The sequence below is a fragment of the Bos grunniens genome, chromosome 5 (genome assembly GCF_055505025.1).
Source record: "Bos grunniens cultivar Pamir isolate PY7600 chromosome 5, Bosgru_T2T1.0, whole genome shotgun sequence".
Taxonomy (NCBI): domain Eukaryota; kingdom Metazoa; phylum Chordata; class Mammalia; order Artiodactyla; family Bovidae; genus Bos; species Bos grunniens.
In genome coordinates this window covers 115,725,667-115,746,591 of record NC_141169.1, presented here as the reverse complement: position 1 = coordinate 115,746,591, position 20,925 = coordinate 115,725,667, and the positions used below count along the sequence as shown (strand labels likewise).

General features: G+C 44.3%; 1 protein-coding gene across 7 annotated transcripts in view; it reads left to right on the top strand.

The window, feature by feature from the left end:
* Nucleotides 1–20,925, top strand: part of EFCAB6 (EF-hand calcium binding domain 6) — a 252,808-nt gene that overhangs the window by 94,390 nt on the left and 137,493 nt on the right. For all 7 annotated transcript variants that reach the window (XR_015164616.1, XM_086403190.1, XM_086403191.1 and 4 more), the window contains 2 exons: nucleotides 16,366–16,473; nucleotides 18,660–18,765. Coding sequence is in view for 4 of the 7 variants with exons in the window: in XM_086403190.1 (XP_086259316.1) it covers nucleotides 16,366–16,473; nucleotides 18,660–18,765 (214 nt within the window). In the remaining 3 variants the exon portion in view is untranslated. The remainder of the gene's footprint in view (nucleotides 1–16,365; nucleotides 16,474–18,659; nucleotides 18,766–20,925) is intronic.

Below are 20,925 nucleotides of genomic sequence, written 5' to 3'. Positions count from 1 at the left end.
TAATCTGTAGGGACCCTCTCCATTTGCTTATTTTTTTCCTGCTTAAGATGCGTTCATAGAATAGGTCTGGGTTGTTTGTTATGTGGAGTTTCTTAGAACCTGAACCTGACTGACTGCAACCCGCAGTGGCATGTAACCTGCTCTCCTGTCTCCCCCCCCCAGCCCCGCCCCTGAATTGGTAGGTACACAGATCCAGGTTCAATTCTGGGGGCAAGAATGCCTCACAGGTGCTAGCGAGCATGCATACACTGCTTATCTTTCTCCTTGTGATGTCAGCAGCTGTGTTGATCATCCCTGTACCCGATTGTGAAGTGGTGACACTGAGTGTCTCCTTTCTCCTTTTCTCACCTGGAGTGCTTCTGTAATGAGAGCTTCCCATCTCCCACCGTCTGGTAACCGTGAGACACAGAATAAGAGAGGCAGCAGCTCCTTGGTTCTTTCCCTTCGCTTACTGCTTTTCAAAATAATGAATTGTGTTCCCAGCATCCTCTAGAAGTGAACAATGAGTGATTCTTCTTAAAAAAATATGATTATGAACTCATGAGTGTTGACATATTTGGTGTGTTTCAATTTACTAGAGTTATTATTCCCCTCGATTCTCAGCTTGACCTGTCTTGGCCAGGGGAGCCTTTTCCTGTTGGCTCTGAGTCCTGCTGGGTGACCCTCGTAAGTCCTTGGGTAGCACTTCTTGGTGTCAAGGAACGCCCAGGCCCTTCTGGGACATCTCTTGCCCACACCTGGAGTCAGTCGTTTCTCCCAGGACCCCTGTTTCCTTTCAGTTGGAAGTGGTATATATAGACCGACCTCTGGGTGAGGAATACTGTCTTTGGTTTACCCGGCTTTCTGTCCAGGTAGCTAGAAATCCTTTTCTCCGGGGACGTAGGGTTGAGGCTGATGGAAGCTTGTCCTGCGAAACTCTGAATCGTTACAGGACACCTCGGGGTCATCTGGAAAGGAGAGGCATGAGAGACAGAGAAGGAGAAAATAGTACCGATCCAGACCACGGCACCTCCTTCCCTACTCAGCACCCTGCGTGTCACCGTCACTTAAGTCTTCAGGTTCCTTTTAGTTCTGCGTGCATTTTTCGTTTAATCGGTCAGTCACCATGCAATTCCTGAGCACTTGCCTAGGAACTCGCTGGGGACTAAGAAAGCCACGATCCCTGCCCTCGAAGAGCTTTACCTGCTGGCGGGGATACTGATGTCAACAAACACACACGGAATGAAATAAAATGTGCAGGGTGATGAAGGCTCCAGGGCTTCCCTGATGGCTCAGTTGGTCAAGAATCTGCCAGCAATGCAGGAGACCCCAGTTTGATTCCTGGGTTGGGAAGATCCCCTGGAGAAGGGATAGGCTACCCACTCCAGAGCTCTTGGGCTTCCCTGGTGGCTCAGCTGGTAAAGAATCTGCCCATAATGCGGGAGACCTGGGTTCGATCCCTGGGTTAGGAAGTTCCCCTGGAGAAGGGAAGGGCTACCCACCCCAGCATTCTGGCCTGGAGAATCCCATGGACTGTGCAGTCCATGGGGTTGCAGAGTCGGACACGACTGAGTGAGGTATATGAAGGCAGTGGAGAGGTTGGCAAGGACGTAACGGAGAATAACGGCAACTCAGACCATTCTAGGGTGGCTGGGCTGGAGGGGCCTCTCTGAATGAGTGAGGTCAGGGAGAGCAGCCCAGGGCAGAGCCTCCTGGGCAGGGCCACAGCCCTGTTGGGGGGCTGCGCCTGGAGCCCTGTTCTGGGGACTCAAAGAAGCTAGTGCCTGGAGCCAAGCTGACAAGCGAGCAAGAGGGCAGAGACCTGCAGCGGAGGCAGGCAGGGCCGGCAGGGACTGGGGCTTGTGGTAAGCGAGGGGGTTGCAGACAGGCTTTGTCGGGGGATTCCACCTAGAGACCCCATCTTCAGGCACACGGCTTCCTCCTTGGCCGGCACCTTCTTTCCTCAGAGTGTATTTCTAAAAGTCTCATTTGCCCGCAGAGTGTGAATGTTTTCCCGAATTTTTATAAGAATTGCCAAGAATTGTTGTTTTCTCGGAAGATAGCAGTGACTTACATTGCTGTCAACGTGGTGTGAGGGTTCTGGTTTCATATTCTTTTCAGTGCTAAATATTAACATTGTATTAAAATATTGATGACCTAAGAGGTGTGAAACGGTAACCCCCTTATTGCTCTAACTTATGTCTCTTGGAGGGATTGTTGAGGTTGGACTTCCCATGAGCCCAGAATGCTCTTTAGGTCCTAATTGGTCAATGGCCCCACGGATGGTTTTTCATGTCATTTTCATCACCTTTTTGTTTAATAATTTTTTGTAATTATTTCATTATTCACAGAGAACCCTTTTCTGTCACAGGTGCTGCAGCTGTTTTTCCCAGCTTGCTTTTTCGCTTTCATTGTGATTCCTCATTGTTTAGAAGTTTACATTTTAACATCATCAAATGCACTAATCTTTGTCCTTTGCAACGTCTTCTGTTGCTTCTACCAGTTATCATTCTTGTCTAGGCTTGATAAAAACTCTTTTCTACCCTGTTTGTTTTTCCATTTCTTTGAACACAAAACGCTTCAGTCCCTCCTGAAGTAAGATGGGTGTCCCAACTAAAATATTTTTTTCCAAACATATAATTTATTTACACCACCACTTTTTATGTAATCCTTTCCCTCCTGTTGTTTTTAATGTCCACGTTGTGCCATTAACTTATCCATAATTTGGTTTAATGTGTGTTTCTGTATTCTGTCCCGCCACTCTGTAGATTTCTCTTGAGCCGGAACATTTCTGTCCACGGTTCTGTCTGCGGTTGGCCATCTGACAGCCCTGTTTTCTGTGAAATCTTGGGAGAGAACACGGAGGTCCCCACACTGTCACGGTTCTTTGTTTCTCATCTGTTTCTTGAGTTACATAGTGACTGTTGAAGGACTTACCCCTGATTGCGTCACTTTCTAAGCTAAGAAGGGAGAATCTGCTTCTGCCGTGAAAGCAGTGGCCTCCGAAGGGTGAATGAGAAAAGGGACTCGTGTTCCCGGCAGGTGGCACTGGGGGGGCCCCTGCCTGGTGCTGACCTCTGCTTTCCCGTGCTCTCCTCTCAAGCCCCCCAGAAGGTGGTTGGGACACCTGGTGTTGCTAGAGGAAACTCTTTAATTCCTCTCAATGTTTGTAATCTGAGCATCACAAGAAGCCACGAGTCGTCTTCTAAAATTTAGGCTTAGTCTTTTTGTTAACATACCAGGACGTGCCCATGATTGCACTGGACATATTCTGCATGACTTTTGTGTTTAAACAGTGATTTAAGGGTTCATTAAGAAACCTGTGCATGACTGTTGACAGCTCTATTTATAATCACCCCAAACTGGAACCAGCCCAAGGTACCTCAGCAGGTGATTGGATCAGCAAGCTGCTTTACATCTACACGATAGACTATTTCTCAGCAACAAGAAGGAAAGAACTATTGATACCTACACATGGATGACTCTCAGAGACGTGCTGCATGAGAGAACCCAGTCTCGAAGGTTCCTACCGCAGGAGCCTGGTTATCCCATGGTGGGCGAGAGGAGACCCTTATCACTACCCAGTCTCAAAGGCTCCTACCGTAGGAGCCTAGTTATCCCATGGTGGGCGAGAGGAGACCCTCATCACTCCAGCGTGAATGGTGGGGGAGGGCCTGACTCCAGAGGGCCAGCAGCAGGGAGGCTGTGGAGGATGAGGCAGTCCTGGGTTCTGTGTGGGGCGGTGGTTCTGTGAATCTACACGTGTGATAAATTTGTGTAAATGTGTACACGCAAACCCATTTTTACTGCACTTGAAATTGAGAGATAAAGTTTTAAAACTCATCCCTTTTTTAAGGCAAACAATACAGAAAAGAATAAAGGAGGAAGTAAAATAAAATCTAAACTCTCATGCCCTACAAAATGATTTCAGAAATTATTCTCCTATCACATTTAAGAATGGAAAGAAAAAAAATAGGCATTTTTTTAAAGTTTATTTTTAAAAAATACTCCAGATCTAGGACCTAAATTAACAACTCTTAACAGCTTGGTAATGAGACATAAAATCTTGATCCAAATAAAATGTTAGGGACGTTAAAAGCTATTTTCCATATATATATATATTCTAATGTAATGGTAGGCTGTAATTGAACCGATATCTTGACCTTTATTACTAACATGCTGTGCTTTTCATTGTCGCCTAGCCTTTTATATAAAATAGATCTATTAAAAACAAAACCAGTGTTTAAATATGAAGAATGAGGTTTGCGGGAGAGTTGAGAGGATGGAATAAATGCTGTGACTTGCACGTTCACCAGAGCCTGGGCTTCATCCATCCATCACGTGAACAGGTCCCCACTCAGAAGCATCTCCCGGTGAGAAATTTCCCATCCATGCTGGGAACATTAGTAGCCTGGCAGAGCTATGCAAACAAAAAGCAAGCCATTTAGCCCAAATTATATGAAGTGTAGAAGCAATATCCTGGGATATATTTTCAGTTATTGGCCAAACCTTTTTTAACCCACACGTCTAGGATTTCTTCTATTTATGTGACATTCTAGAAAGGGCAAAACAGTGGGAATGGAGGAGAGATGATAATTGCAGGACTGGGGTGGGGGACGCTGTGACTCACGGCGGGCAACACCAGGAGATTTTGGTGTGAGGGAGCTGTTCTCTCTTCGATTGTGGGCCTTTTCGTCTGGCAGTGCACTGGGCAGGGTCCAGGCAGAAAACAGATGGCATGTAAGTTTACCGAAGGAACTTTTACCCTGGTGAAGGCAGGGCGAAATGTGCAATCAGTAGAAGGGAAAGCATTTCTCTCTCCTAGGTCTGAAGGGGCAAGAGAGGAAGGAGTTAGTGAGAGGAGCAAGAAGGTCGCTGAAGGAGGCAGCCACCCAAGAGCAGATAAGGCCTTCAGCAGGAGTGCGGCCAGAGCCACGCTCAGCCCAGCGGGGAGGGGCTGGGGGGTAACCGGCCTGCTCTCTCCTTTTGCCATCCAGTCCTGCTGCCGCCTCCCACTGGCCAGCCCGTCTGAGAGCCAGAGGCACGAGGGGCCGGTTGAAGCAGGTCACCAGGATGCTGTGCAGAGGGGAGGAGGGCAGAGAGTGGGTCTGGACGGACGTGTCCGGCGCTGGCCATTCTCAGCCTCGGCGACCTTGGAGGGATGAAAGCCCTGGTCCTTTGTAGAGATGAAAGCCTTGTGTCCCCAGGCAGGAGCTGCTCAAAGTCCCCACACGAAATCTAGGATGTTAGCTCTATGAAATATCCGTAGCTACGTTCGAGACGCCAGGGGCTATGTGGATTTGCACACGTGAATGCCATCATCACCTGATTATATTTGCAATAATCCGGTCAGTTTCTAATACCCAAGTATTAGTAGCTTTTGCATGGGTGGCCAGGTGATTTCAATGAGAAGGTTGTAGAAATCAATCCTTTTCCCACCCCTCATCTCCACACGTTGCCAGAGGCATGAGTGTCTACACTTACCCACAGAAGTGGTATTACTTCTTGTCCACTCTCTTATGAAGGGTGGGGTCTCCTCTTTGGCCTTTCCTATCAGCACAGCCCTTATTCCACGGAGAGCAAAACCAATGTGAGGGTTCTGCAGTGACTAAGAATACTTACTCCAATTACATTTTCTGAACCTGAAGGAGCAACCAGGGGATGAGTCGATGCTCTTACTGGACCCACTGTAAAGTGGACTTGAGCTCCATCTCGTCGTCGTTCATTTGCTCAGTTGTGTCCAACTCATTGCGACTCCATGGACCGCAGTACACCAGGCTTCCCTGTCCACTATCTCCCAGAGTTTGCTCAAACTCATGTCCATTGAGTCGGCTCCATCTACCACCTCCATAAGCCTCTGACCTACACACCATGCTGGCACTTCGGTTCTTCAGAGATTATCATTAGTCTGGAGCCACTATCTATTCATCCTGAATGTGAAAACCAAATTTATGTTTCTTCTCGTTAACCCAGAGATGGAGTCACATGCTGCTATAAGACCCCCACCTGGCTTCCTGGGATGGGAAAGATAGATTGGGAGTAATACTGGCCTCCCAGCATCAGAATCCAGAGGCATAGGGGCCTGAGGAAATAAGAGGAGCCCCTGGGGCATTTTTAAAGTCTTGTTGAATTTGTTTCAATGTTGCTTCTGTTTTATGTTTTGGTTTTCTGGCCCTGAGGCATGCAGGATCTTAGCTGCCTGACCAGAGAGCGAAACGGTACCCCCTGCATTGGAAGGTGAAGTCTCAACCGCTAAACTGCCAAGGAAGTCCCCAGAGGCATTTTTAAGAATTAAAAAACCCAGCAATATCCACCTTTGTGACTTTGGTTAATAATGGTTACTCGTGTGATTAGCAAAATTATCTGCTGACTCAATTTTTTGAAAACTACATTTATTCATGTTGATTATAAAAACTGTACAGGCTCAAACTAGAAAATAGAAAAAACGATAAAAAAAATTACCCATAATTGTAATAGCCAGAGATGGCCACTATTAATATTTTTGTCTATTTCCTTCAGAATTTTTATGTGTGTGCATGTACACATGCTCCATACATGCTTAACATGGTTGATGCCATATGAGAAATAAATTATGTTCTGTTTTCTTACAGAATATTACATCAGGAGGATTTTTTTATGTTGTTAAAAAAAAACCTTTGAAATTAATTTTTAACAGCTGCCTAATGTTTTGTCAGCCTTTAAGTCAAAGGTTTTGAATGCTTCCAAGGTTTACATTCCATTTTGCTAAGATGCCCTTCAGAAAAATGTTGATTTATTCTCAGGAGTGAGGTTCATGAGAGTGCTTTTCACCAGCATTTAACATTGCTGTCTTTAAAGACTTGCTAATTTGATAGGTGAAAGAGCAGCGCCTCGTCGTTATTCTGATTTATGTGACCTTGATCGCTGCGGAGTTGGCACGCTTTTCGTGTTTAATAGTTATATGTACTTCCTTCACGAACAACTGCTTGCTCAGGTCCTTTGACCATTTCCTAAAATGGTCAAAAATATTGTGGTCCCAGTACAAGTCATATAAAGTTCTTTCTCAAGCGTATAGCTTAATGAGCTTCCCTGGTGGCTCATATTGTTAAGAACCTGCCTGCAATGTGGGGACCAGGGTTCGGTCCCTGGGTTGGGGAGATCCCCTGGAGAAGGGAATGACAACCCACTCCAGTATTTTTGCCTGGAGAATCCCATGGACAGAGAAGCCTGGCGGGCTGCAGTCCATGGGGACACAAAGAGTCGGACACAACTGAGTGACTAACACACAGTTTAATGAGTTTTGGCAACTGTGTGTGTTTAGTAACCACTCCCTGAGTAAATGTATGGAACGCTCCGTCACCCTGTGCTGTGCTCCTGCACTTTGAAAGCAGTCCCTCCCCTGACCTCTCGGCCCCAGGACCGCTGGTCTGCTCTCTGTCACTGTCTCTACAGTTTGGTTATTTTTTGGCGTGCTCACAAATGGGATATGCGGTCTTTTGTGTGTGACTACTTTTTCTTTCACTTTCCAAGTTTTAAGATTCATCCATGTTGCTGCACATCTAAATGTTCCACTGATTGTTTTTGCTGAGTAGTATCCCATGGATATTCCCCAATTTGTTTATCTACTCAGCCATTGATAGACATCTGGATTGTTTTCAGTTTGGGGACATTGTAGAAAGCGTTGCTATGAACATTCACATACAGGTCTCATTTTGTGTGGATATGTTTTTATTTCTCTTGGGTGAAATACTTAGTAGTAAAATTGCTGGGTTGTATGATGAATGTGGGCCTTCTAGGTAGCTCAGTGGTAAAGAATCCACCTACCAATACAGGAGACTCAGGTTCGAACCCTGGGTGGAGAAGATCCCGGGAGAAGGAAATGGCAATCCACTCCAGTTTTTTGGCCTGGGAAATCCCATGGGCTGAAGAGCCTGGCGGGCTACAGTCCAGGGGGTCGGAAAACAGTGGGATACGACTTAGAGACTAAACAGCAACAACAGTGATGAGTAGATCTTAAATTTATCAGACGCTGTCAAACCACTTTCCAAAGTCACTGTATCGCTTTGCAGTTCCACCAGCAATATGTAAGAAAGCCAGATGCTTCACTTCCTCACCGAAGCTTCGGTACTGCCAGTCTTCCTAATTTTAGCCATTCTAGTTTGTGTAGTGGAAAAGGCAATGGCACTCCACTCCAGTACTCTTGCCTGGAAAATCCCATGGACGGAGGAGCCTGGCAGGCTGCAGTCCATGGGGTCGCTAAGAGTCGGACACGACTGAGCGACTTCACTTTCACTTTTCACTTTCATGCATTGGAGGAGGAAATGGCAACCCACTCCAGTGTTCTTGCCTGGAGAATCCCAGGGACGGGGGAGCCTGGTGCGCTGCCGTCTATGGGGTCGCACAGAGTTGGACATGACTGAAGCGACTTAGCAGCAGCAGCAGCAGTTTGTGTAGAGCTATTTCTATTTTTAACTCCTATTTTTTCTGATGACTAATGATTTTGAGACTCTCCTCGTGTGATTATTGGCCATTTGTATCTCTCCTTTTGTTAAGTGGATGTGCAAAGCATTTGTCTATTTTTACAGGATCGTTTCTCTCCCTGTTACTGGTGTGTGCACGTTCAGTTGCCCCATGTCTCCTGCGTTGGCGGGTGTATTCTTACCACTTGTGCTCCTCTTTATGTGTTCAGGATATTAGCTCTCTGTCACGTACATGTTTTTCAAATATCTTCGTTCAGTATGGCTTGCTTTTTCATTTTCTTAACGTGGTCTTTTGAAGTACAGAAGTATTTTTGTTTTGATGAAGTACATTTTATCCATTAAAATTTTTATGGGTAATTTTTGGGGAGTTCATTTTCAGAAACCTTTGCCTAACCCAATAGCACAAGGATTTTATCTTGCCTTATCTTTTCTTCTAGAAGTTTAATAATTTTAGCTCCTACATTTAGGTCCATCTCTAGTTAATTTTTGTATATGGTATGAGGTCAAGGTTCATTCTGTTCCTGCACAGATATTCATTTGTTGAAAAGGTGATCATTTCCCTAATGAATTACTTTGCACCTTTGTCAAAAATTAATTGACCGCATACGTGTGAGTATGTTTCTGGACTCTGTCCTCTTCCAGAAGTTGTAAGAATACATCTTGAAACAGTGCCACACTGTTGTCTTGATTACTGTAGCTAAATAGTAAGTCTTGAAATTTACTTGTGTAAGTCCTCTACACTTGTTCTTTTCTTTCAAAATTGTTTGACTATTGAAGGTTCTTTGCCTTCCTGTATATTCATTCAGCTTGTCAATATGTTTTTTTAAAAAAGAAAGAAAGCAAGTTTGCTAAAATTTTGTTAAGTAACATTGGGGAGATTTGCCACTTTTCTGAGTACATTGGGAAGATTTTTTCACTTTAATAATATTGTTTTCCATTCCATGAGCACGGTACATCTTTCTGTTTATTTAGGTCTTTAATTTCCTCAGGCAAGATTTTGTTGTTTACAATGCTCAGATATTACACATATTATGTTGTATGTATTCCTAAATATTTTTATTTTTTGATGCTAATGTAAATGAATTAAAAAATTTTTCATTTTCTCACTATTCATGGCTAATACTAACAAATACAATTGACTTTTTTGGTTATTGACTTTACAATATGGTGACCTTACTAAATTCACTGATTAATTTGTTCTAATACTTTTACTGTGGATTCCTTAGTGTTTTTTCCTAAATAGACAGACATTGTGCCTCTAAGTAAAGGCAAGGTTGCATCTTCCTTTGCAATCTGTATGCCTTTTTTTTTTTTTGCCATATATTACTAGGTAGGACATTAAGTATGACAATAGGACATTAAGTACAATGCTGAGCAAAAGTGGTGGGATTAGACACCCTTGCCTTGTTCCTGATGTTAGGTAGAAACCATTCCATCTTAAACTATAGTGATGTCAGCCATGGATTTCTTGTAGATGCCCTTATTAGGTTAAGGGATTTCCTTTCTATTCCTATTTAGCTGAATTTTAAAAACTGTATGTTGATTTTTGTCAAATGTTTTCCTGCATCTATTCTGACGATCATGTACTTCTCCATTATCCCATTAATATTGTGAATTACATGGATTGATTTTCAGATGCTAAGCCAATTTTGCATCCTGGGATTAAACCCCACTTGGCCCTGATAGATTATCCCATGTATATACTGTTCAATTTTATTTGCTAAAATTTGTTAAGGTTTTTTTTGGTATCTTTTTTTCATGAGTGACGATTTGTCTAAAGCTGTCTTTTCTTATACATTTGTTTTGAGAGGCTAGCACTGGCCTGGGAAATGTGTTGGGATCTGTTTCCTTCCCCTCCGTTTTCTGACTGGCATTGCTGCTACTGCTGCCGTCATTATTACTACTGCTACCGTTTTCCTTAAATGTTTGATAGAGCTCATCTGAGAAGCCATTTAGGTTTGAAGTTTTCTTTAGGGGACTGTTTTGAATTACAAATTTCAATTAAAAAATTATATAGAACTATTCAAGTTTTCTGTTTCTTCTTGGGTCATTTTTGGTAATTTGTGTTTTTCAGTAAATTTCATTTCATCTTGGGTTTCCTTGGTGGCTCAGAAGGTAAAGCATCTGTCTGCAATGTGGGAGACCTGGGTTCGATCCCTGGGTCAAAGAGATCCCCTGGAGAAGGAAACGGCAACCCACTCCAGTACTCTTGTCTGGAAGATTCCATGGACAGAAGAGCCTGATAGGCTTCAGTCCACGGGGTCACAGAGTCAGTCATGACTGAGCAACTTCACTTTCATTCCATCTTAATTATGTCTGATGCTCTTTTTATTCCTTCTGAGGAGCCAAGGGCTCTGGCTGCTATCATTTTTGTTCAGCCTAAAGAACTTCCCTTGTTGAGGGATATGTGTACTGACTCCAAATCGGGAAAGGAGTTCGTCAAGGCTGTATATTGTCACCCTGCTTATTTAACTTATATCAGAGTACATCATGAGAAATGCTGGGCTGGATGAAGCACAAGCTGGAATCAAGATTGCTGGGAGAAATATCAATAACATGAGACATGAAGATGACACCATGCTAATGGCAGAAAGTGAAGAAGAATTAAAGAGCCTCCTGATGAAAGTGAAAGAGGAGCATGAAAAAGTTGGCTTAAAACTCAATATTCAGAAAACTAAGATCATGGCATCTGGTCCCGTCACTTCATGGCAAATAGATGGGGAAACAATGGAAACAGTCAGAGACTTTATTTTTGGGGGCTTCAAAATCACTGCTGATGGTGACTGCAGCTTTGAAATTAAAAGACACTTGCTCCTTGGAAGAAAAGCTGTGACCAACCTAGACAGCATATTAAAAAGCAGAGACATTACTTTGCTTTCAAAGGTTCATCTAGTCAAAGCTATGGTTTTTCCAGTAGTCATGTATGGATATGAGAGTTGGACTATAAAGAAAGCTGAGTGGTGAAGAATTGATGCTTTTGAACTGTGGTGTTGGAGAAGACTCTTGAGAATCCCTTGGACTGAAAGGAGATCCAACCAGTCCATCCTAAAGGAAATCAGTCCTGAATATTCGTTGGAAGGACTGATGCTGAAGCTGAAACTCCAGTACTTTGGCCACCTGATGCGAAGAACTGACGCATTTGAAAAGACCCTGATGCTGGGAGGGATTGGGGGCAGGAGGAGAAGGGAATGACAGAGGATGAGATATTGGATGACATCCCTGACTCGATGGACATGAGTTTGAGTAGGCTCCGGGAGTTGGTGATGGACAGGGAGGCCTGGCATGCTGCAGTCCATGGGGTTGCGCAGAGTTGGACATGACTGAGCGACTGAACTATGTGTACTAAAGATGGATTCCCTTAGGTTTCTTTTATTTCGAGAAGTCTTTATTTCTCCTGCAGTTTTGAATGATCTCTTCTTAGACGGAACGCTCTGTAACCGATCTTTCTTTCAGCACTTCATTGTTCTGCCGCGCTCCTTTTGGTTTCCATTGTTTGGAATGAGGAGTCGCCTGTTAGACTGTCGTCCTCGTGTGTGTGACGGCTCTCTCGCCGCGCTGACTCTCAGCTTGGTGACTGTGCTGTGCCCTGGCCTGGCTTGTGTCACGCAGCAACTGCTTAGTGTTTGTGAGCATCTTAAATCTGTAAATGTATATCTTAATCAAATTTGGGGAAAATTTTGGCTCTTATGTCCTCAAGATTCTTTTTCCTATCCTATTCTCTCTTTTCCTTCTGTGACTGCAATTACATGTATGTAAGACTGTCTTGTCTTTGAAGCTCTATTCATTTTATAAATATATGTGTATTCTGTCTGTGTTATATTTGGTGGTTTTGGTTGATTTGTATTTATATTCACTCTTTCTCCCTTCTGTCTTCTCCATTATTTTGTTAATTCCATCAAGTGATTTTTTTTAAAAATTTCAGGTAGGATTTTCATAATTGTAAAATTTCTGCCTAATTCTTTTTATTATATCCCCTTCTCTGTGAGATTTCCTATCTTTTGACTCATTTTAGGCATGTTTTCATTTATATCATTGATGATGCTTATAATCATTGCTTTAAAAATTCTTGTCTGGTAACACCACCATTTGGGCTATTTGGGATTCCTCTCGATTGACTTTGTTTCTCTCCTTACTAATGTTTCATTTTCCTGGTTTTTCATATTCCTGCAATTTTAGATTCTATCTTAGAAAGTTTGAATGTTAAATCGTGGAAACTCTAACGTCTGTTATAATAATTTTTCAATGAGTGTGGTTTCTTTTGTTTTGGTAGGCACTTATCTTAATTGAACTCAAGCTGCATATTCTGTTTCTTGGGCGGCAGTTCCGATTTTAATTCAGACTTTTTGTGTTTAGCTACACTTTTTAGTAGGTCCTGATCATGTGAGATTCAGAAACCAGCCAGAAATGTGGTGAGACAGAATTTGGGGATCCCTCTCTGGCCCCTTCTTTTCCAGGATTTCTCTTTCTCTCGAGGTTTACAGTTTATCTGGGCTTATTAATCTTCTAGTTTTCTAAGCTACAAAGACCACTTTTTTTTTTCCTACTGGTGCCTTTGCTATCCCTCATGTTACAGTACCCTAGCCTGGGTTAGATGCACTGAAAATATTCTTACAACTCCTCTCTTCTCAGCATAGATTTCCCACCAGAGTTCACTCTTTAGTCCCTTTGTGTGACATGCTTAGTTGCTCAGTTTTGTCTGACTCTTTGCAACCTCGTGGATTCCAGGCTCCTCTGTCCATGGGCTTCTCCAAGCAAGAATACTGGAGTGGGTAGTCATTCCTTTCCAGGAATGGAACCCTGGTCTCCTGCATTGCAGGCAGATGCTTTACCAGCTGGGCCACAGAGAAACCCCTGAAGTGCTTTTAGGCAGCTGCTTTTGGTATTACATTCAGAGTCATTGTGATCATCTCTAAGACGATTGGTCCAGAAGGATCTTACTCCACCATTACTAGAAGAAGTCAAGTTAATATTTTCATATTAATTTGTAAAGCACTTTATGTTTTAAAAATATTAACAATTTGTTATGCATCATCATGAAAGGTAACTTTGTAAGACTATTGTTTGGTTCAAACTTATAATATTTCTGATATACAGAAATTTATTATTTTGATGTAATTAAATAAATAAGTTTGCGATTTCTTCTCTTCAGTTTTGTTTAAAAATCCATTGTTATTCAAATACCAGATAAATATACACCTAGTTTTTTTCTATTTTTCAATGATCCTAGTTTTTATGTTTAACTTTTTAATCTCTTTTGAGTTTATTTTTCTGTACTATATATATTTTTCCCAAAGAGCAAGGTAATTTCCTAAACATAATATATGCAGCTGATCATATTTTTAATAGTAGTCACAATGTTTCCAATATAGAAAATTAATTTGTAACTTTTTAATTTTCACCTTTAAATTTAAGGTGAAAATATATAGCATTAGCAAACTGTATCAAAATAGTGCTTGAAGTCTGGAAAAGAAAGTTTGAGTAGGAAAGATGAAACTTTGTTTTGTATGTTAATAGCAAGGCATTAAACCACTGTCACAATCTACTTATTGTACACCTGATGAAATCACTTAGTCAATCAATTACTCTTTCTCATGACCACGTACGTGGTGCTAAGAGCAGAAGCAATAACCAGTCAGCATTAGCTGGTATAAAGTAATCATAACTGAAGTGGTATACAAGTGTTAGCCACTGATGATACTAATTCTTAGGTGGTGATAAATGCAATAGAGGATAGAGACATGGTGCTGCAGGACAAACAGCCCTTCCTAGGGAAAAAAGGGGAGGCTTCCTTGAGAGAGTGATGATTCAGTTGAGGCTTGCAAGAGGAGTAGAATTAACTACCTAAAGTGTGGGAGATAGTGAGGGGGAAGGTGGCAGTTAGCAAAGGCAGCAGCGAGTTTAAGGAACCTGCGGCAAGAAGAGCACAAGCGTTCTGAGGAATCTAAGGAGCTGAGAGCGAGGGGCAGCATGGTACGGGATAAAGTCGGAGGTGTGAATAGGGTCCAACTGTGCAGGCTGTGCTTACTGAAGGGCTGTAATTTTTGTCCTAAGAGTAATGGGGAGTTGTGGAAAGATTTTAAGCAAAAGAGTGATCACATTTGCACTTCAAAAAGAGCAGGCTGATTAAAGTGTGAAAATACTTCAGTGGAAGGCAACAATAGGTACAAGAGACCAGTGAGCTATCACAAAGATCCGAGTGAGAAATGATGGTAGCTTGGCACCACACGTGAATGTATGAATGGATGGACAGTTGGGTGGACGGGTGCAAATGTAAACCTCAGTTGAGATGGCAGTACTACAGTCTTGAGTGTGTGTGTGTGTGTGTGAGTGCTAAGTCACTCAGTCGAGTCCAACTCTGCAACCCTATGGACTGCAGCCTGCTGGGCTCTTCCCTCAAGGGATTCTCCAGGCGAGAATACTAGAGTGGGTTGCCGTGCCCTCCTCCAGGGGATCTTCCCAACTCAGGGACTGAAGCTTCATCAGGGACCGAACCTTTGTCTCTGACGTCTGTCTGCATTGGCAGGCAGGCTCTTGCCCACGAGCGCCACCTGGGAAGCCCACTACAGTCTTAGGCAGCTTAAGCTTGTTTCCCACTGTCCCTTTGTATTTCCTCAGTTGGTTAGTTCTTTTCCCCCTGGATGAAAAGTATGAGCAGACTTTGATTTTTCTGTTTGTCTCGATCACACAAACAGCCCCAGCTTACTAGTTGCAATAGTTAGTCACAGATCATGGTCAAAGCTGTAGACCTGATTTAAATGTGAATCGTGTTCCTGGCCCAGTCGGGGCCTGCTGGGGGCACAAGTGGCCTCTTCCCCTCTCCCCACTTGGCACTTCTCTTCCTTCCCCATATTGCAAACTTGGGTTCTGACTCCTTCAGGGCGGAAGTGCCCAGAGAAAGGAGAGGAAAAAAGGGGAGCAGGAATGTTCGTACTGGACTGGCTCTCCTGTGAGCTGGAAACTGCATTCTCTGGGCCTAGCAAGTGTCTTTTGTCTGCAGGGGTTTCCTTTCAGGAGAGCTCTTGCTGGGTCTCTCTGGGTTTTGCACTTGGCTCTCACGGCTGCAGTTCTTTGATGAAGGCAAATGCATCTCCATCTCAGCTGATCACTTACTTCTTCCCTCCTCGGCCCCTGGCAACCTGGAGGCAGGGAAGGAAAGCCTCCCTTTACTAAGGCCCGTTCTCCCAAGTGGCCTTCTTGGGCAGGACCTAGATGGCCCCGTGTCCGTGTGTGTGCTCTCCCGCGCGGGGCCCATGTGAGACTCACAGGAGATCCTCCGCGTTGTTTCCCTGCCGACTCTGAGAGTAAGCCAGCAGTCTTGCCAACACCCACGCTGCCCGCCGCCATTTTCGGTCAACGGCTGAGCAGCTCGTCTCCCATCTACATGATTTCTGTTCTCTGATACACGGGACCCTCCATGGCAGGAGCGCCCAGGTAGAACTCTTCTTCCCACAAGGCTTGAGATGTGGGTACACATTGCCCATCCTGCTTAAGGCTTGGGGGTCTCTCAGACATATCTAAAGCTTTGCACCCCAGATTTTCGCTCGTATTCCTCTGTTTTCTGGACCTGGAACAGGAACATCTTGGGGCTTTTATTCTGCATACCACTCCAATCGAACTCTTCAAATAATGAGTTTGAAAGAATTATTTCAGGAGCATTAGAATTTTAATCAAATCCCTTTGTTTCTCCCTTCAATGTATGTTACTGCGAATAGAATATAGAGACATGGAGATGTACAGTCAGTTTGTTTTTTCCTTGCTTTTAAAAAATCAATTTGCAGTATTATTTTACTGAATTATTTTGTTTACCTTATATACAAAATTTCATGTAAATTCACTGCTGCCATTTTAGTTCAATAGTAAGCACCTAATCCATGCAGTGTTATAGAAAAAATTGTTTGAAATACTATCTTTGTTTTTTCTAATCCAGATTTGGACTTAAAACCACCACTAAAGTCAATTGGAAGCAATTTTTAACATCATTTTATGAACCTCAATATGAAGCTAGCAATAAAGCTCCCTTGACAAAAAGAAATAGGTATGTAAAAGAAAAAAAACTAAAGTTTGGTTACACATATCATAATATGCAAAAGGTTAGAGAATATTCAAATTACTTTTTCTTCATTTATTGAATGACAAATTAGTCTGCATTGAATAATTAGGCTTTTACATAATGATGTATAGCTTACAAATTATTTTCCATATATTTTTCTTATTTAAAATTACCTTAAACTGTAAGGTAGGTATAATTATTATTCCAACTTCTAGATGGCAAAATAAGACATTAAGGGAGTCTTCACTAGATCACAGGCTTCATGAGTCATGGAGGCGGAATCGGAGCCTGAATGTCCTCTGAGCACTAAGTATCTTCTTGTAGAACTGGGTATAAACACGAAGTTCTAAAATGTTATCTGCAAAAGAGCAATGTATGCTAACTTGTTTTCCAGCCACACTCTGCATGGTGCATATACTGTGGATTATTTGCCTTGAGTGCCATTATTTTCATTTTCATTCTAATGTCTATTATAACTTGAGATTTACATTATCACATAAATTGTGGTGGGGGCCCCGAAACATAAAAAAACACTTAATAACATGACATGTTAGCATTTAGACTTTCGCTCTAAGAGCTATTTTGTGTGTGTTGATGTGTACCCTGTAATGATCGCCCTATATGAATCTTAAAGAAAAAAAAACAGCCTTTATAACCTCAGCACGTTCATTGAAAGCACTACGCTCTATTGTAAAGTGAAATATACCACAGCGTTCATTCCCATTTCACTAGGTCCAATCCCTGTCTCAGGGTTTATGAATATTTAATGAACTGCCCTGGTCACCAGCCTTCCAGGTATTCAGAGCCCCTCGCCCCTCACCACACCCCACCCCCCATACATGCAGTTCTATGAGTTCATTTCTTAAGTGAAGTTACTTCTATTTCTTTATAGTTTTCTTGTCCCACAGCACCTTGTTCAGGACTGTACAAATTAACCTGTGAACTTTATTTACTTTGAAAGAGTAGTTCTCAACTGGGGACCGTCTTGGCCCCCAAGGAGATATTTCGCAATGTATTGTCCCAGCTGGGGCAGGGGTGCTACCACTCTCCACTGGATGCAGCCCGGAGATGCTGCTAAGCATCCCTCAGTGCACAGCACGGGACCTCCACCCCTCTCCCCTCCTACCCCCGCAACAAAGAACTGTCTGGCCCCAGTGTCAATGGTACTGTGGGAGACAAAACTGGTGCAAACATACCCATTCATGCCAGTGTTTGTGGTCTTCAGAAAAGCCAGGTTCCAAGTCACACGAAGAACTCAGACCCAGCATTTCTGCTACTTCCTATGTTCCGTAAAAGTGGTGGCAGGGGTGTATGTGTTTGATTGTTCTCGTACAACTGGAAAAAGCTAAGATGGCTGTATAGATGCAGCAGTGAACTCTCCTAAATGATCTGAGAGGTGTTCAGAGCCAGTCTGACTCACCACCATTCTTTATTTCGTGGGACATGTCAAACCGTCTAATTGAACCCTGGAAAGGGAGGCTGGCAAGTGTATATTGCCAGGAGGTTCTTCAGCCTCCGCTGTGATCAGAATCCCTGGTGAAGATGGCTCTGATCTCCCCGGTGGATGATCACGGGCCTCCAAGCATACATGCAGGCTGCTGGCCCTGATCTCGGGGGATGAAAGCAAGAGGCAAGTGAGGGAGATGGGTCTGATAACAGAGGTGGTCCTGGCGGTCACGGCCGCTGTCAGCGGCGAGGGACAGCTTGTGAAGGTGACGTCCTCGGTGATGATGTCGGCGAGTGGGCTGCAACACGCTGCCTCTACAAGGAGGTGCTGCTTTCGGCACTGATCTCAACAGTGATCAGTTTGTTCTCAACCGTGATCTCAGCGTCTTTCCTGGTCTTTTTTTGAGACCAAAGGCCCGAACTGGCCAGACGGCTGGCCACGACTATTCGGCAAGGGAAGGGGAGAGTGATGGGGCTGCAAGACTAATTGGCGCCTGTGGGAACTGCCTGCAAGCTGGCTCCCTGATTAGGTACCGCGTTGACTGAGTGACAGATGGGCCCACACGAGCATGTGACACTTTTTGGAAGAGGAGCCATCCAGAAATAAAGCGTTAGTATAGACGTTGTTAGGGTGGTTTTCTTTTTCTTTTTTCTTTTTTTTTTTTTTGCGTTAAGAACAAAGGTCAAGAACATAACCTTATTCCTGTCTTTCTCTTATTTTGTAGCATCAACTTTAGAAATCAGGTTCACAAGGAAAACGTTATCACGAAGTTATTTAGACATGAAGATCACGATTCATCGTTGAAGAAAGCACTGCTGCTCATCAAGTCTGTAAGATTTTGAAACTCGTGAAAAACTCACTGTTGTGAGGAAGGCTAACACTCAACAGGACCAATAAAAAACTGTATACTCATTAATTTATCACTCAACAAATATTTTTGAGCTCCCATTAAATGCTATGGGCTTCTCAGGTGGCTCAGTGGTAAAGAATCTGCCTGCAATGCAGGAGATGCAGGTTTGATCCCTGGGTGGGGAAGATTCTCTGGAGAAGGAAATGACAACCCACTCTAGTTTTATTGCCTGGGAAATCGCATGGACAGAAGAGCCTGGTGGGCTGCAGTCCACAGGCTTGCAAGAGTTGGACAGAACTTAGCGACTAAACCACCACCACCATTATATGCTGGCACTTCTTCTGAGTGCTCAGGGATGCAAAGCCTGACCTCAAGAGCTGGGTCTAGTTGGGAAGATGGGGGACATAAAGTTTACTGCAATGTAGTGAGATGAATGCCGGGGGCTGAGAGCAACATGTGTCAAGATTGTTAAGGATGGAGTGACTCGTCACCATTAGCTGTACAATTAAGGACTAACCTTGACCGTCAAGCTTTCCTCCCATCCCCACGGGTTCATAACCAACTTGTAGCCCTGAATGGGAACATTTTCTTAGTCCCAGAATAGTCTGTTTAATTGCTTCCCTGTCCTGCAAAGGGAGGCTTGTCCATGATGTTGCTTTAAACATTAGCTCCTGCCCCCTTTCACGTTCATTTTAGAAAGCAGCATTCGGATGCCTTTGGTTCAGAACCACGTCTCACGCGTTAGTTATTTACTGAGCACATCCGATTACTGAATCTCTAGTAAATAACCAGGAGTGCAGTGAACTACTTTGCCTCAGGCTCAAACACAGAAGAGGAATCCCCTGGCCTCCGGGTCCCCCGGCCAAGCCCGCCACCCCGGGACAGTCTCCGCCATGGGCCGGGCTCGGGGGAGGCTCCCAGGGCCTGGAGGAGGGCCAGAGGGTTCTGGTTTGCGCTCTGCTGTGGAGACCGCAGCTGCATGCTTCTGTCCCTCTAGAATGCCTCTGCACAGCGTGGATTCCGAGCTCTGGGTTCTGCTTTGTCCAGGGGAGATGCTGTAGCTGGTGCGCCAGGCACAGTTCATCTTCACACCTACTAACCTGTTCTCTGAGGACGGCCAGGAATAGGGAACCCATTCTACATGCCAGGCTCTGTCTCCAGTGATTTTTGTGGTGTCCACTCACTTTAGTCTCTCGATACCTCTGTCAGGGAGACACTGTCATTACCTTCAGTTGATCCTTTTTGTTTCGCCCTCACTTGCTGAGGAAAGGAGGCTGGGGCTGAGTGCCCGGCCCGAGGCTCCCCCTGCTAGTGAGCGGTGGGGCTGAGATTGGAACCAGCCACCCCCAGAGCTGGTGCACTTCCGCCCTGCACTGAGCCGCCCGCCAGCGCACTGACCAGGCCACCGCTTTAAGATAAACGAAGGCTCCTGTGTGTTCACCTGCCTCAGCTTTTATTAGTATATTGAAGAAGTAATTTAATTAAAAATGGTGAAATCTTCACCTCCGCTAATGGAGGGCTGTAATAATGCTTACCGAGCCAAATCTCAGTGACTTAACAGTCCCTGAGGTACCTCTGGACAAATAGACTGATGAACGCACACAGGAGAAGGTGGGGAATTGAGTGTCTGCTCCGTGCCAGACAGAACCCACAGGTGAATAAGGCGAAGTCCCCACTGCCAACGAGTTCACCCTCCGGAGTATCGCAGGAGAGCCACAGCCGTCACACACCGAGAGCCATAGAGGTGGGGTTTCCAATGGGGATCCCCCCACCCCACGCCTGCCAATCATTTGTCTGGGTCTTGGCCACGTTCTGGGACCTGGTAGGAGAAGGAGAGCAGAGGGAAAGAGCCAGCAGTGGGCACGGAATGGCATTTGGCCACAGAGGTGGCCCTGGGAAGCAGGACCCACTCCTGCCATAGAGAAGGACGCAGCATTGTTAGAAGACAGGCTTTCAGTCTCTCCAATTCACACACCCGACGGAGCTGGGTGTGCTGCCTGAGTGTGCCTCTGCCCTCGTGCTAAGTGGACCCCTCACTCCACTGACTTACGTTGAAGTCAGGTGTGGCTCATGTTCTAGCCTGAAAACAGCTTGTGCCCTGCCTATTCATGTACTTCATTCTCAGTGTTGTCATCTACAG